The 15,666-nt window shown below is 41.2% G+C and overlaps 1 protein-coding gene across 5 annotated transcripts in view; it reads right to left on the bottom strand.

The window, feature by feature from the left end:
• The window catches only part of LOC115211899 (probable serine/threonine-protein kinase ifkA), a 119,031-nt gene that overhangs the window by 638 nt on the left and 102,727 nt on the right, over positions 1–15,666 (bottom strand). The window contains exons 11-12 of one of the 5 annotated variants that reach the window (XM_036503187.1): positions 14,684–14,700; positions 1,686–1,752 (exon numbers count right to left, since the gene is read on the bottom strand). The exons of 2 other annotated variants lie outside the window; for them this stretch is intronic. In XM_036503187.1, the coding sequence (XP_036359080.1) occupies positions 14,690–14,700 (11 nt within the window). In that variant the 3' untranslated portion in view covers positions 1,686–1,752; positions 14,684–14,689. Of the gene's footprint in view, positions 1–1,685; positions 1,753–14,683; positions 14,701–15,666 lie in introns of those variants that run through there. 2 more of the 5 variants (XR_003881696.2, XM_036503186.1) reach the window with 2 other exon arrangements.

Below are 15,666 nucleotides of genomic sequence, written 5' to 3'. Positions count from 1 at the left end.
TTTTAATTGGTTTAAGTGAACTGGACAACACAAGGTGTTATAGATGACTGGAGGAGAGACCTCCTGCTCATCAGGAGTGGGAGCGGACACATAAGTTATGGTCACAGTCAGGTCTCACCCATGTCTTATGGTTGAGTAGTTAGCAATAAGAAGGCCGGACAAGCAACTGTTGAAGACAATTACTCCAGCAAAGCCTGTCCCACCCAGGCTGCTATGCTGTGAAATGCATTAAAAAAAAAACCCTTTGTAGTTTTTGGCTTTGATCTAACCAACTATACTCTACCCCCAAACCCTTGTGGCAAATAAAAGGATTGTTATGTAGGCCTGCAGCTGGGAGAATTGATAAAATGCCTTTGAGTTAGCGTCTAGTTTTCTATCTTTCTGTATTGGTTTCAAATCCTGTGAAAGTCAAACTTGCCTTTTATGAGTTCTGGATCAATAGAATATAGGTACTAGTCAAACAAAGAGATCAATATAATGTGCCCTTCTGGAGAAATTAGAATCATTATTCGATGACTGGCACCCGTGCCAATGGAGCACTGAGAGCACCATCTGAGCGTAATCGTTGCCAGAGCAGCTGTCTGGCTTCCGTGCCAGTGGGCACGTAAAAAGCACCATTTGAGCATGATCGTTACCAGCGTCACCTTACTGGCACGTGAACAAAACATTCGAGCGAGGTCGTTGCCAGTGCTGCTGGCCTGACTCCTGTGCAGGTGGAACGTAAAAAAAACACCATTTTTGAGCGTGGCCGTTGCCAGTACCACCAGACTGGCCCTCGTGCCGGTGGCACATAAAAGCACCCACTACACTCTTGGAGTGGTTGGCGTTAGGAAGGGCATCCAGCTGTAGAAACTCTGCCAGATCAAGATTGGTGCCTGGTGCAGCCATCTGGTTCGCCAGACTTCAGTCAAATCGTCCAACCCATGCTAGCATGGAAAGCGAACGTTAAACGATGATGATGATGATGATGATTAATAGGATTGGGTCCTTGCACAATTTACATGAGTGATGACAAAATGTAGTCAAGTATAGTTAAATCTATTTATGCAGTGAGTTCAAATCCCAGAGAGGTCAATTTTGCCTTTCATCTTTTCAGGTTCAATAGAATAAAATACCAGTTGGAGGTTGATGGTATGAACTAACTTCTTCCCTTGAAAACTGCTGGCCTTGTGCCAAAATCCAAAGGCAACGAGCTAGCAGAATTGTTAACATGGAGGGCAAAATGCTACAAAGTATTTTGTAGTTTTGTAGCATTTTCGCCAGCTTTACATATTCAGAGCTTAAATGCAGCCGAAGTTGACTTTGCTTTCAGCTCATCTTTTCTCTGGCATAGTGCAACCCCCAGTACTACAAAATCCAGTGAGTCTTTCTTTTCGAAGACCGGAAGCTGTGAAACGAAAGAGATTTGGCTGCTATTTCTAGCAGTTTGGATGGCCGCACAGGGGTTCCTTTTTTGTACGAAGCTGAGTTTTCAGAAAACAAAAGAAGAAATATATGAGCAAATGCAGAATAATATCTCTGAGTGTGAAAGGATGGAAATAGTGATAAGTAAGGGGTAAAGAACAAGGGAAGTAATTAGCTGGTGGCAAACGGAAAATAAGGGACACAAGTATTAAGGGATTGACACACGAATAAAAGAGGTTGGGGGGTGGTGTTAATGTGAGTATCAGTTAAACATTACTCACTGCACTAGCACTTGGTGTCATCTCAAATTCAGGATTTAGAGAACATTGGTGCATTATATCAAGGAACCTTTCAAAAATAGAGTTATATTTAAAGAAAAGAAATAAGGATGATGATGGTAATGATGATGATGATGGCGATGATGATGATGATGATGATGAGGAGTTCTCACATTGAATCTAGACTATGTGCTTGGAAAAGGAGTGTGATGGATGAAACAATCAACTGATGTGATTCGAGCAAGTGCCTGGAACTTATTTTATTGATCACCGAAAAGATGAAAAGGCAAAAAGTGAGTGGATTTGTTCGATGGAAACTGAAAGGAGCCTGTTGTGTGTGTGTGTGTGTGTGTGTGTACCCTTGTTTTGATGCTACGTGAGATTTGTAAAAGAGCATTGCTGTCATACAGAGCAAAGTGGTTTGTTTTCCAGTGTTCCGTGAAAAAAAAAATCATGTCAGGCCACGAGAAAAATATTACCTTGTTTGGAAACAGGTGAGGGTTGTGACCCATGCAAGCATGAAAAAGTGGACATTAACCCTTTAGCATTCAGATTTTATTTATTTATGCACACTTTTCAAGTCTAGCCAGGCTCATGGGCCAGGTCTCTGTGATATATGTGTTCCCTCCAATCATGACTGTTACTTATTTTACTAATTCTTTCTTTGACCCTCTGACACACAACAAAGTACTACCTACCAATAAGGGTTTCTCTATATGGCACTCTGACCGACCTGCATGAAATAGAAGCTAAATCTCTCTCAAACCAGCTGGATGGGATGCCAGTCTTTCACAGCGTTACTCAAGAAACAGGAAGAGAGAGTGAGAGAAAGTTGGGGCGAAAGAGTACAACAGGGGTCGCCACCACCCCCTGCCGGAGCCTCATGGAGCTTTTAGGTGTTTTCACTCAATAAACACTCACAACGCCCGGTCTGGGAATTGAAACCGCGATCCTCCGACCGCGAGTCCGCTGCCCTAAACACTGGGCCATTGCGCCTTCTTAACATTCAGATTACTTTGTCAAATGTAATGCTTATTTATTCGTTGTTTTGAATTACACATGCGTTATCTTGTAGCTTTGAGGTTTCGATGATGTGGTTGTATATTGTTAGAATGGCATTGTAGGATAGGTGTGAGAGGCCAGATCTGACCAGTTTAATACAACAAAGACAAAGGGAGAATATTTTGGCTTGATATGGATGGTTTAAATGTTAAAGGGTTAAATGAAGATACTGATGAATGCAGAGAGGCAAAATGTATTCTCCCTGATTATGTGATGTGTATTTATCAAGACCATGACATACTCTTTTACTCTTTTCAGTCATTTGACTGTGGCCATGCTGGAGCACCGCCTTTAGTCGAGCAAATCGACCCCGGGACTTATTCTTTTTGTAAGCCCAGTACTTATTCTATCGGTCTCTTTTGCCGAGTCGCTAAGTGACGGGGACGTAAACACACCAGCATCGGTTGTCAAGCAATGCTAGGGGGACAAACACAAACACACAAATATATATATATATATACGACAGGCTTCTTTCAGTTTCCGTCTACCAAATCCACTCACAAGGCATTGGTCGGCCCGGGGCCATAGCAGAAGACACTTGCCCAAGATGCCACGCAGTGGGACTGAACCCGGAACCATGTGGTTGGTTAGCAAGCTACTTACCACACAGCCACTCCTGCGCCTATATATACAAATATATATTGATAGGGAAACTGAAGCTATGATAGATTATCACGAAAGAAGACAAGAGTCAGGATGAGATCGCTCACACTCATCAGAGGAACCAGAATTTAAGTCTTTGGTGAGCTGACTTTGATGGAAATATTTGCTGTTCTGTTTGTGCAAGAGAGAGAGAGAGTGAGATCAACCTCCAATCATGACTGTTACTTATGTTACTAACTTTTTGTTTGACCCTCTGACACACAACAATGTACTACCTACCAATGAGGGTTTCTCAACATGGCACTCTGACCGACCTGCATGAAATAGAAACTAAATCTCTCTCAAACCACTCCCTAGAACCATAAAATAAAAGGAACAACATACTGACATATTGGATAATGAAGTCCTAGTTACACTCTATCTGAATGAGAAAAAAAAAATAATAATAATCAAAACTAAATGAATAAAAGGGATGGCCAAGGCTGGAATGCCTCTGATCAACAAGCCTGTTTATCAGGGCTGATCTGGAGTTAGACTAACAATAGAATGTGTAACGTTAGAAGAGGAGATGGTAACAATTCTCACAACTATAGATAGACACACAGACAGACACACAAATTGCACTAAAAAACAGAGACTTACATCTCAAAGAAACAAACCTACAACACAACACTATTACTCCTTATAAACAATACACAACTGAGATAAATCAAATGATGTATTCTCTAACAAATGGCTAGGCTTAACACATTCCCCATATAGCTGTAATTTCCAAACAAGCTCATGCTACAGGCCATTGTACCATGTATCTTCAAAGCCACAGTCGAACCAATTCTACTATATGGCTCAGAAACCTGGACGTTATCAAAGAAGCTTGAGAGGCGGTTGGATGGAACCTACACTCGCCTCCTTATGAGAGCTCAAAATCTCTCGTGGAAGCACCATCCAACCAAAATGCAAATATATGGGAAACTACCACCTGTGTCATCTCTTGTGAAAGGTAGGAGAGTCCAGTTTGCTGGACATTGTTGTAGAGCTGAAAAACAGGTAACTTCTACTCTTCTCCTCTGGAAGCCATCTGCTCGCGATACCAGAGGGCGCACACTATCCTACCCTGATGTAATCTCCAGGGATACAGGCATCCAGCAACAGGACCTCCGTAATGCCATGATGGACCGTGAAGTCTGGCGTAGCATGGTAAATTCCATTGTCTCGACCACGGTCGAACAATGATGATGATGACCATATATGCTTCCTCTGTGTTTTGAGGGTGAATAAAAAAAAATGCCAGGAAGTTAAAAAAAACTTGAGCATTAAAATTTGTTTAGAATCTGCTGCTGTTTGGATTATTTGGGTGCATTTTTGCCGGGGAATTAATTGTTTATGACATATCTGTATTTCTAAAATAATAATAATAATAATAATAACATGCACACATATATATTACTCAAAGAAATTCCAACTTTGTATGATTTCCACGTTTTATTTACAATCTTATGAGCACTAAGAGCATCATCCGAGCGTGATCGTTGCCAGAGCAGCTAACTAGCGTCTGTGCCGGTGGCATGTAAAAAGCACCATTCAAATGTGATTGTTACCAGCGTCACCTTACTGGCACTTGTGCCGGTGTGCAGGTGACACGTAAAAAGAGAAAACACGATTTTCCGTGACCGTTGCTAGTACCGCCTGACTGGCCCTCGTGCCGGTGGCACTTTAAAAGCACCCACTACACTCTTGGAGTGGTTGGCATTAGGAAGGGCATCAAACTGTAGAAACTCTGCTAAATCAAAATTGGAGCCTGGTGCAGCCATCTGGTTCGACAGTCCTCAGTCAAATCGTCCAAAGCCATGCTAGCATGGAAAGCAGACGTTAAACGATGATGATGATGATGAATGAAATGATAGAATATTAAATGTCCATTCTGATTGCACTAGTACTTTCATTTACTACCCACAAGGGGCTAAACACAGAGAGGTCAAACAAGGACAGACAAATGGATTAAGTCGATTATATCGACCCAAGTGCATAACTGGTCCTTAATTTATTGATCCCGAAAGGATGAAAGGCAAACGAAATACCACTGAGCATTTTGCCCAGCATGCTAACGTTTCTGCCAGCTTGCTGTCTTTTTAAAGCCACAAATTTAATAACAAAGATGTGACCAGCTTTTCAAAGTTCCAAAATGTTATAACGAAAATATATGATGAGCTTCCCTAAGTCGTATATGTTCATCATCATCATCATCATCATCATCATTTAACGTCCGCTTTCCATGCTAGCATGGGTTGGACGGTTCAACTGGGGTCTGGGGAGCCCGAAAGCTGCACCAGTCCAGTCAGATCTGGCAGTGTTTCTACAGCTGGATGCCCTTCCTAACGCCAACCACTCCGAGAGTGTAGTGGGTGATTTTATGTGCCACTGACACAGGTGCCAGACGAGGCTGACAAACGGCCACGCTCGGATGGTGTTTTTTATGTGCCACCGACACAGGTGCCAGACGAGGCTGGCAGACGGCCACGCTCGGATGGTGTTTTTTATGTGCCACCGACACAGGTGCCAGATGAGGCTGGCAAACGGCCACGATCGGATGGTGCTTGTTACGTTATAACACAAAAAAAAAAAAAGAATATGTGATAAGCTTTTCACAGTCACAAATGTCGGAACGAAAATATATCATCTGCACATAAGGTTGGGACGGGGTGGGGGGTGGAGGTTGATTTAGCAGATGCACAACAGCAGGGGGGGTAACAAGCAGTAAGCATTAATTTCACCATCAGCCAGCAGGCATAGAGGTAAAGGGTTACAACTAGGAATCAGTGTTTGCATCCCCGACAAGCAATGCAACAACAACAGACAACACCAACCACCACCACCACCACTATTATCACTACTATCATCATCACCACCACCACTGCTGCTGCTGCTGCTACTAAATTCGCTGCCTAAAGGTACTATTCAATCCAAGCTGACAATGCATACATGTTGCTATACTTACTGAATAAGAACCACAGCATCTACAAAGTAGTTACAAAAATGATATAAAGAATAATTATTATTACAATTTATTTGTATATTATCATCATCATCATCGTCATCATCATCGTCTTTCTAATGTCCACTTTCCCATGCTCACACATAGGTCGGATGGAATTTGTTGAGGCAAGATCTTCTTGGGGTTAGATGCCCTTCCTGCAGACAACCCTCACTGGTTTCCAAGCATGCTAACGTCTCCCCATGATCAGACAGGTTTCCACGGAAGACTGGAAACAAAGAGTACTCTTTGACTCTTTTACTTGCTTCAGTCATTTGACTGTGGCCATGCTGGAGCACTGCCTTTAGTTGAGCAAATCGACTCCAGGACTTGCCTAGTACTTATTCTACTGGTCTCTTTTGCCGAACCGTTAAGTTATGGGGATGTAAACACACCAGCATCGGTTGTCAAGTGATGTTTGGGGGGGGGGGGACAAACTCAGATACAGAAACATATACACGACAGGCTTTTTTCAGTTTCCGTCTACCAAATCCACTCACAAGGCTTTGGTCGGCCCGAGGCTATAGTAGAAGACACTTGCCCAAGATGCCACGCAGTACCACTTGCATCACAATGTCATTCATTTACAGCTGTCACGTGTTGTCAGGGCAAGGAGACAATAAAACACACATGCAAAAAAGCATGTTAAAATGAAGACGATGATGATGATGATACAATGGGCTTTCAAACAGTTTCCACCGACCAAATCCACTCACCAGCCTGGGGCTATAGTAGAAGCTGCTTGCCCAATGGTGCCACGCAGTGGTTCTGAACCTGAAATCATGTGGTTGGGAAACATGTAGACCAACTTTTGCATGGCTTTTGTTTTGCTCGAATTGCACTTTTTAATTTTGTTTTACTACAATGATAATTTCCTTTCTTTTTCCAGTTTCTCTCCGTCTTTACTCTTCTCTTTCCAGTCTATCCAAAGAAGGGCAATGTCCAAAATGTCATAACAATTAATTCTTTCTTTTACTCTGAGCATCAAACTATTAGTTTTCACTGGAAACTTAACTCATTTTATTTCCTTATTGCCCACAAGGGGCTAAACATAGAGGGGGCAAACAAGGACAGGCAAAGAGATTAAATTGATTACATCGACCCCAGTGCGTAACTGGTCCTTAATTTATCGACCCTGAAAGTATGAAAAGTAAAGTTGACCTCGGCGGAATTTGAACTCAGAACGTAACGGCAGATGAAATACCGCTAAGCATTTCGTCCGGCGTGCTAACGTTTCTGCCAGCTCACCACCTTTGCCGTTATTTTGAATTTGTTTTGTTCTTTGCCACACACACACACACCAGTGTTTCTCAACCTTTTTACCCTTGCGTAACCCTTAAATAAATTACATGTCTCAAGGAACTCTTGGACAAAAAAAAAATTATATACCATATCTTTCTCGTATTTTTTTCATCGTAGTTCACATGGTAAATACCTTATACATACATACACACACACACACACACACACACATATATATATATATATATATATATATATACATATACATACATATATATATATAAGAAAAGAATAAATGAATATATATAAACCATGGTTTATATAGTTACCTTGCAGTTGAGTATTAACTGTAATGTTCAACATTCTTTGTATAGGTAACTAACCAGTGCATTCATAGGGTTTTGCTATCCCTTAATGAGGTTTGTAACCTTTATTTGTACTTCTGCATATATATATAGATATAAACTATCATATATATATATATATATCGTGCCGGTGGCACGTAAAATGCACCAATCCGACCGTGGCCGTTGCCAGACTTGCCTGGTACCTGTGCAGGTGGCACGTAAAAAGCACCCACTACACTCACGGAGAGGTTGGCGTTAGGAAGGGCATCCAGCTGTAGAAACACTGCCAGATCAGACTGGAGCCTGGTGCAGCCTTATGGCTTCCCAGATCCCCAGTTGAACCGTCCAACCCATGTTAGCACGGAAAACGGACGTTAAACGATGATGATGATGATGATGATGATATGATATTTACCATGTGAATATATATATATATATTATATATATATATATATATATATATATATTATATATATATATATATATTATATATATATATAGTTATATTTTTTTGATAACATAATAGGTTAGATAGGATGATGCCTATATAACAATATTACAATAACCAATAATATGTTGTGCATGTACAGTAATATTATGATCATGAAATTAGCATTAGCTTATCTCAGTCTTTCTCGTAGAACCCCTAGGAACCTTTTGCAGGACCCTAGAGTTCTGGGGAACCCCAGCTGAGAAACGGTGGACACACACACACACGTTTAGTAAGAATTTCAATCCGAAACCATGAGAAGAAACTAATATTGTTGTATCAAACCCTACAACATGGTCACTTTGGTTTTAGCCATAATCCCCAAAATTTAAACAGTTCATGAAGGTCACCAGAAAAATTGGTATCCATGGTGACAATATCATAACATCGGCTTTTCTATGCTTGCATGTATTGGGTGAAATTCACTGAAGTAAATTTTCTCTGACCTGATGCTTTCCCTGTCACCAACATTCACCTATCTTCAAGCAAGGTAGTATTTTCTATATACACTTTCAAACAATAACAGTATGATGGCCGGACATGTTTTTACAGCAGATTGCATATTAGCAAGTACATCATTCATTTATACTTAGAGTAAAATGCCAAGATAAAGAGACACAAACACACACAAAAAACAGGCTTCTTTCAGTTTCTGTCTTCTGAACCCACTCGACAAGCCTTCGGTTGGCTCAGGCGACAGTGGAAGACACTTCCTCAAGGTGCTATGTTGAGGGATTGAACCTAGAACAGTCTGATCATGAAACAAACTTCTTAACTACACAGCTATGTCCATCTTTGTACTGAAAATTTTTGGAACTCTAAGTAACAACAAAAACAGCAATCAGTGTGAGTATTTATAAGCATTAAAAGACTCTTACAAAATAAGACTATATCTCTCTCTCTCCCTCCCTAATTCCGGTTCCTTGTCACTCAATAATCAATATTATGATCTGTAAGGAGTAAAGACCTGCATCGGTCATGAATGACCATGGGATTGCACTTACAAAGTTACCCTCTGAGGCACAAGTCTGGGCAAGATTGTTTATGGAAGACTGGCAGGTGCCCATGCATACCAGCCTCTCCTATCCATGACACAAATATTATCCCAGGGAAAGGCAAAGGCCAACACCTCATAGAATTCAAGGCGGTCCTACCCAATATTAAAATAAATTTGTTTGAAATTTTAAGGTGTTTCCATTATTTTGTCCAAACTCTGGAAGTGTGTGTGTATGCAACTCATTTCTACGGCTGAGTAAACTGGAGCAACGTGAAATAAAGCGTCTTGCTCAAGAACACAATACACAGCCTGGTCTGGGAATCAAACTCACTACCTCATGATTGCGAGCCTGATGTTCTAACCACTGAGCCATGTGCCGTCATGAATTGTACTTAATGCTTTATTCTAAAGCACATGTATATAGAGTACTAACAACTGGTTATTAGTATCACCATGTCTAAGCAAAATCATAACACACACACACGTGCGCTTGCCCGGTGGGCCTCTTTCAGTTTCTGCTTACCAAATCCACTCACAACACTTTGGTAAGATGCAATGCAGTGGGACTGAACCTGGAACCATGTGGTTCGGAAGCAAACCTCTTACCACACAGCTTTACTCTCTCTCTTTCTCTTTTATTTGTTTCAGTCATTTGACTGTGGCCATGCTGGAGCACTGCCTTTAGTTGAACACATCGACCCCAGGACTTATTCTTTGTAAGCCTAGTACTTATTCTATCGGTCTCTTTTGCTGAACTGCTAAATTACGGGGACGTAAACACACCAGCACCGGTTGTCAAGCAATGTTGGGGGGACAAACACACACACACACACACACACATATATGATGGGCTTCTTTCAGTTTTCGTCTACCAAATTCACTCACAAGGCTTTGGTCGGCCCGAGGCTATAGTAGAAGACACTTGCCCAAGGTGCCACGCAGTGGGACTGAACCCGGAACCATGTAGTTTGCAAGCAAGCTACTTACCACACAGCCACTCCTACGCCTATTGATTCTTTCGGTTGAATATTGCTCTGTTCATCTTCAATTCTAACCCATTTATATGGAATTCATACGTTGATAGCCGTAACAGAAATACACCGACATAATTCATATAGGTGTACAAAACAGGTGTAGCGTGACACAAGAAGCCAGTACCATTTTGTACAAGATCTCGCTGGCAGCCATAGCCATGTCTGAGATAAGAGCAAGATCTCGTCGCCAATGACTATTTAAGCAGGCGTATTAAGGCATTCAGTCTCTCTTCTCTTTCTCACTTGCGCTGAGAAACACTGCCAGCTGGCATCTCACAGCAGATTCTTATCCTGCTCTAACTTCACCGGTTGTCGTTTTTCGAGAGAATAAAGGTCGAGCGTCTTCAGCCTTTCTTCATAAGACAAATGCTTGAGACCAAGAACCATGCGGGTTGCCAGCTTCTGGACTCTTTCGAGATGATGTATGTCTTTAAGGAGATAAGGAGAAGAGGCTTGAATCCCGTACTCCAATATGGGTCTCACCAGCGTGACATAGAGCGGTAGGAATATGGCTGCTGTGAGCATTCTGAATGACCGTCAAATCAAAAACAGAACAATGAACCATGAGCTGTCACCGGGAACGAGCCACACAAATGAGAACTAAAATAAACAACCATTGAATTGCATCTGCTTGTAAGCTTCTTCTTTGAGTTCCAGATCCTAAGACTACAGAAAATAATTGTAATGGGAGAAGGAGACACGCTGCAGATATCATGAATCTTGGATTCCATTATACAGACATTAAATATAAAAATGATAAGGATATCATTTCTGTTGCTATTGTTGTTGTTAAATAGCTTTTGGCTTCCGTGCCGGTGGAATGTAAAAGGGCACCATTCGAGCGTGATTGTTACCAGCATCACCTTACTGGCACCTGTGCTGGTGGCATGTGTAAAAAGATTCGACCGAGGTCATTGCCAGTACCGCCCGACTGGTTCCCATGCCGGTGGCACGTAAAAGCACCCACTACACTCTCGGAGTGGTTGGCATTAGGAAGGGCATCCAGCTGTAGAAACTCTGCCAGATCAAAACTGGAGCTTGGTGCAGCCATCTGGTTCGCCAGCCCTCAGTCAAATCGTCCAACTCATGCTAGCATGGAAAGCGGACGTTAAACGATGATGATGATGATTAGCTTTAACGAAGCAGACTCAAGACACGAAAGAAGCTAATGGAAAATTCTAGAGGGTTCGATTGGCATCCAAGCCACAGCCGCTCCAATTTGGTTGTGAGAACACAATTCTGAAATTACAAGTGGTTCTCATTTAAAAAACAATGATAGGAGGAAAAGTTAAGATTTTTTTGGTATATTAAACAATTCTTGCAACAATGTATGAATTATCTAACTCCTGATGATGTTGACATTCAACAAATATTACAAAGGGCTTTTCTTGTCTCCTGGCTCTTAATCCTTCCTTTGGAACTCTATGATTTCAAACATCTCTACAGGCTCAACCATAATTGTCTGTGTTTAGCACATCTGTCCTTATTGTACTGTAGATTGGACTATCCAAGGTAGCCTATTCCCACTGAAAATATGGATAATCCACCTATGATAGTGCTATGAACAGTATTTTTAAAAAATCATTTCCAGTCTCTGGACTGTGGCCACACAGGAGCACCAGCTTCTAACTTGTAGTTGAGTTCATTGACCTTCAGTACTTATTTTATTGACTAAAAGGATTAAAAGGAAACTGAACCTGGATGATGGGATTTGAACTGAGAAATACCACAAGTTATTCTGTCTGAAATTCTACAGATCCAGCCATTTGTCCTGTATAATCTAAATGGTTATGCAAAAATCAAAATTTGTAGAACCATCCAACCCAGGTTTGAAATACACATACACAATCAAACCAAATCAAATCAGATATCAGAGAGCAGAACCAAAATCGAAGTCGATCAACATCAATGGAAATTGCAGCTGTGGTTTAAGCAAACCATCCGATTGTGGCCGTTGCCAGCGCTGCCCCGACTGGCCTTCGTGCCGGTGGCACGTAAAAGCACCATCCGTTCGTGTCCGTTGCCAGCCCTGCCTGGACCCCGTGCCAGTGGCAGGTAAAAGCACGATCTGTTCGTGGCCGTTTGCCAGCTCCGTCTGGCACCTGTGCAGGTGGCACGTAAAAAGCACCCACTACACTCGCAGAGAGGTTGGCGTTAGGAAGGGCATCCAGCCGTAGAAACACTGCCAGATCAGACTGGGCCTGGCGCAGCCTTCTGGCTTCACAGACCCCAGTTGAACCGTCCAACCCATGCTAGCATGGAAAACGGACGCTAAATGATGATGATGATGATGACAATCGGCTATTCGTTTAATCTAACACAGTGGTTCTCAACCATTTTTTAAATTTATTTATGGACCCCTTTGATAATTATTTTATTTTGCTGGACCCTCATAGGCATTCTATATTTAAAAACTAGTTTCATAGATGCCTCTTTCAAAATTCCCATTTTGCTGTTCACGCATTAACTTGTCTAGGTGGAACTATATAAAACGTTTGTGAAAGAAACTGGGTTATTTCCTGCCACAAATACATCTGAATCAAAATTTCTTTACAGACCCTTAATACACTACTGTTGATAAGGCGGCGAGCTGGCAGAAACGTTAGCACGCCGGGCGAAATGCGTAGCCGTATTTCGTCTGTCGTTACGTTCCGAGTTCAAATTCCGCCGAGGTCGACTTTGCCTTTCATCTTTTCGGGGTTGACAAATTAAGTACCAGTTGCGTACTGGGGTCGATGTAATCGACTTAATCCGTTTGTCTGTCCTTGTTTGTCCCCTCTGTGTTTAGCCCCTTGTGGATAGTTAAGAAATCAATACACTACTGTTGAGAACCAATAGTCTAACCAATTACTAATTAGTGACTAATCAATGATCCCTTCAACCAAAAGTAAGTCTAGTGGAAATAAAAAAAACCCCAAACAAACCAAAATAAAAACAAAAAAAAACATGGTTGTTGAAGAATGGCTTAAGCAGAAACATCGGGGAACTAGAAAAAAAGCCAGTATTAGGTGAAGGGAAATGCTTACTACAAGGAAGTGAGATTATCACAAGCTCTTTGATTAGCTACTAGTGATTTATAACTATTTGTTGTTTTAATTGAAAGCAATATTAGTAATACCCGAGTATTTAAAATGTGGATGTTTGAGGCTGTCTCTGTTGAGATGGGATTTTCAGACAAGAGGGATGTATGCTTGTGTATGACAGTGTAGCATTTTGAGTGAGTGAGTGTGTGTGAGGGAGAGAGAGAAGCAAGTATGTATGTGAGAGGGAGTGAGTGTTTTATTTAGTCCAAAGTGAAACCTGATCAAACGAATGTATAAGGAAAAGTGATCCAGCTACAACCACCCCTCCATCTCATTTTAAGTGTGTATAGGGACTACATTATCTGATGTGTCCTGCCCTTCAAGATGTTTGTGCATAATTTACGATAGGTTTAGCTGCTAGGAGTCTTTCTTGCTGGCTTGCGAGTAAGATGTATGTGTGTGTGAGACAGAGAAAGAAAGAGGGAGTATGTGTATTATGTGTATGACAATAAGATCATTTTGCACATGTAGGAGAGTAGGGTTATTTTGTGTATAGTAGATAGGGTACATTTGGTGTGAGTGAGTGCATGAAGCGATGTATAGATGGAGACATGTGTGTGTGTGTATATATATATATATATTAGAAGAAATGAGGTACTCAGAAATCTGGATGGTTTTATATTTACAGATATTTATAAGTATGTTACATGTTTTTATAAATCATATATCATATATTAGCGCTTTCGTCCACTCTAGTGGAGTTTTCAATTTGAAATTTAAGGGTCTGTAAAGAAATTTTGATTCAGATGTATTTGTTGCAAGAAATAGCCCAGTTTCTTTCATAAACGTTTCAAATTGAAAACTCCACTAGAGTGGACGAAAGCGCTAATATATGATATATGGTTTATAAAAATATGCAACATATTAATAAATATCTGTAAATATAAAACCATCCAGATTTCTGGGTACCTCATTTCTTCTAATATATAATACCTGTACATCATCTCCAAACCTTCTAATATATATATATGGGTGTGTGTGTGTGTGTGTGTGTGTGTGTGAGTATGTGTGAACAAGTGAGCAAATTTAGTTCTATGAAACCTGAATAATTAAAAGAGCAAAGTGGTTGCATGAAAAGTAGGCAGGAGGGTAGCAAGTTTTGTGATACTCACCATGGTTTATCTGCAATCTAACAAGAGCGTTCATAAGTTTTTAGAACAACAATGTCAACATCTTCAAACATATATTAATATAAGGTCTACCACACATTCATTAGCCCCGATTGAGTTCTTAATCACATTTTCACAGACTGTACTTATTACAGAAGTACTTATTACCAAGTCCTTTGTGAGCTGCTCTCCGGCTATCTATCTGAGGCTTTATATAGCTATGGTGTGGCCTCACCTGGAATTTGCATCACCGGTCTGGAACCCCTATCTTGCCCAGGATATTAATCATCTGGAAACTGTTCAGCAACGTGCAACCAAGAGAATACCCTCCATCAGGCATATTCTGAATGCCTTACTTCCCTGGGCATAGATACATTGAAACTCTAACATCTGGCAGCTGACTTGGTAGACACCCATAAAATTATTAACCATCTTACAAATAATAACTCTGAGCACCTTTTCAAACTCCACCTATCTAACACCCATGGGCATGGTTACAAAGTCAGAAAACAGCACAGCCCCCATGACTTTCGGAAACATTTTTTCACGCTAAGAGTTGCTGAAGTATGGAACAAACTGCCGGCTTTAACAAATTTTTCAGCATCTTTTTTTAACTTTCCTCAAACTACATCTGTAACATCCCCCACTCAGCTGTGCTTTGCCTTTCTACTTAATACTGTCTGTGTAAAGATTCATTCAAATAAATTTCTTTTTTTATACCTCTGTATGAAATGTTAAATTAAATCCTCATTTTACATCAACACGATCATACATAACACACGTGTCGGGGGGTAGGTAAAAATCACCATTCAAGCATGGACGATGCCAGTACTGCTGGCATGTAAAAAGCACCATTTGAACGTGGCTGATGCCAGTGCCGGTGGCAGGTAAAAACCACCATTCGAGTGTGGTCGATGTCAGTGCTGCCTGACTGCCCTCCCCACCATGCTGGTGGGATGTAAAAGCACCCACTACACTCTCAGAGT

Source organism: Octopus sinensis, linkage group LG5 (genome assembly GCF_006345805.1).
Source record: "Octopus sinensis linkage group LG5, ASM634580v1, whole genome shotgun sequence".
In the NCBI taxonomy this organism is placed as follows: Eukaryota; Metazoa; Mollusca; class Cephalopoda; order Octopoda; family Octopodidae; genus Octopus; species Octopus sinensis.
The sequence above is the reverse complement of the archived record's forward strand: the minus strand, read 5'-3'. Positions and strand labels throughout refer to the sequence as shown.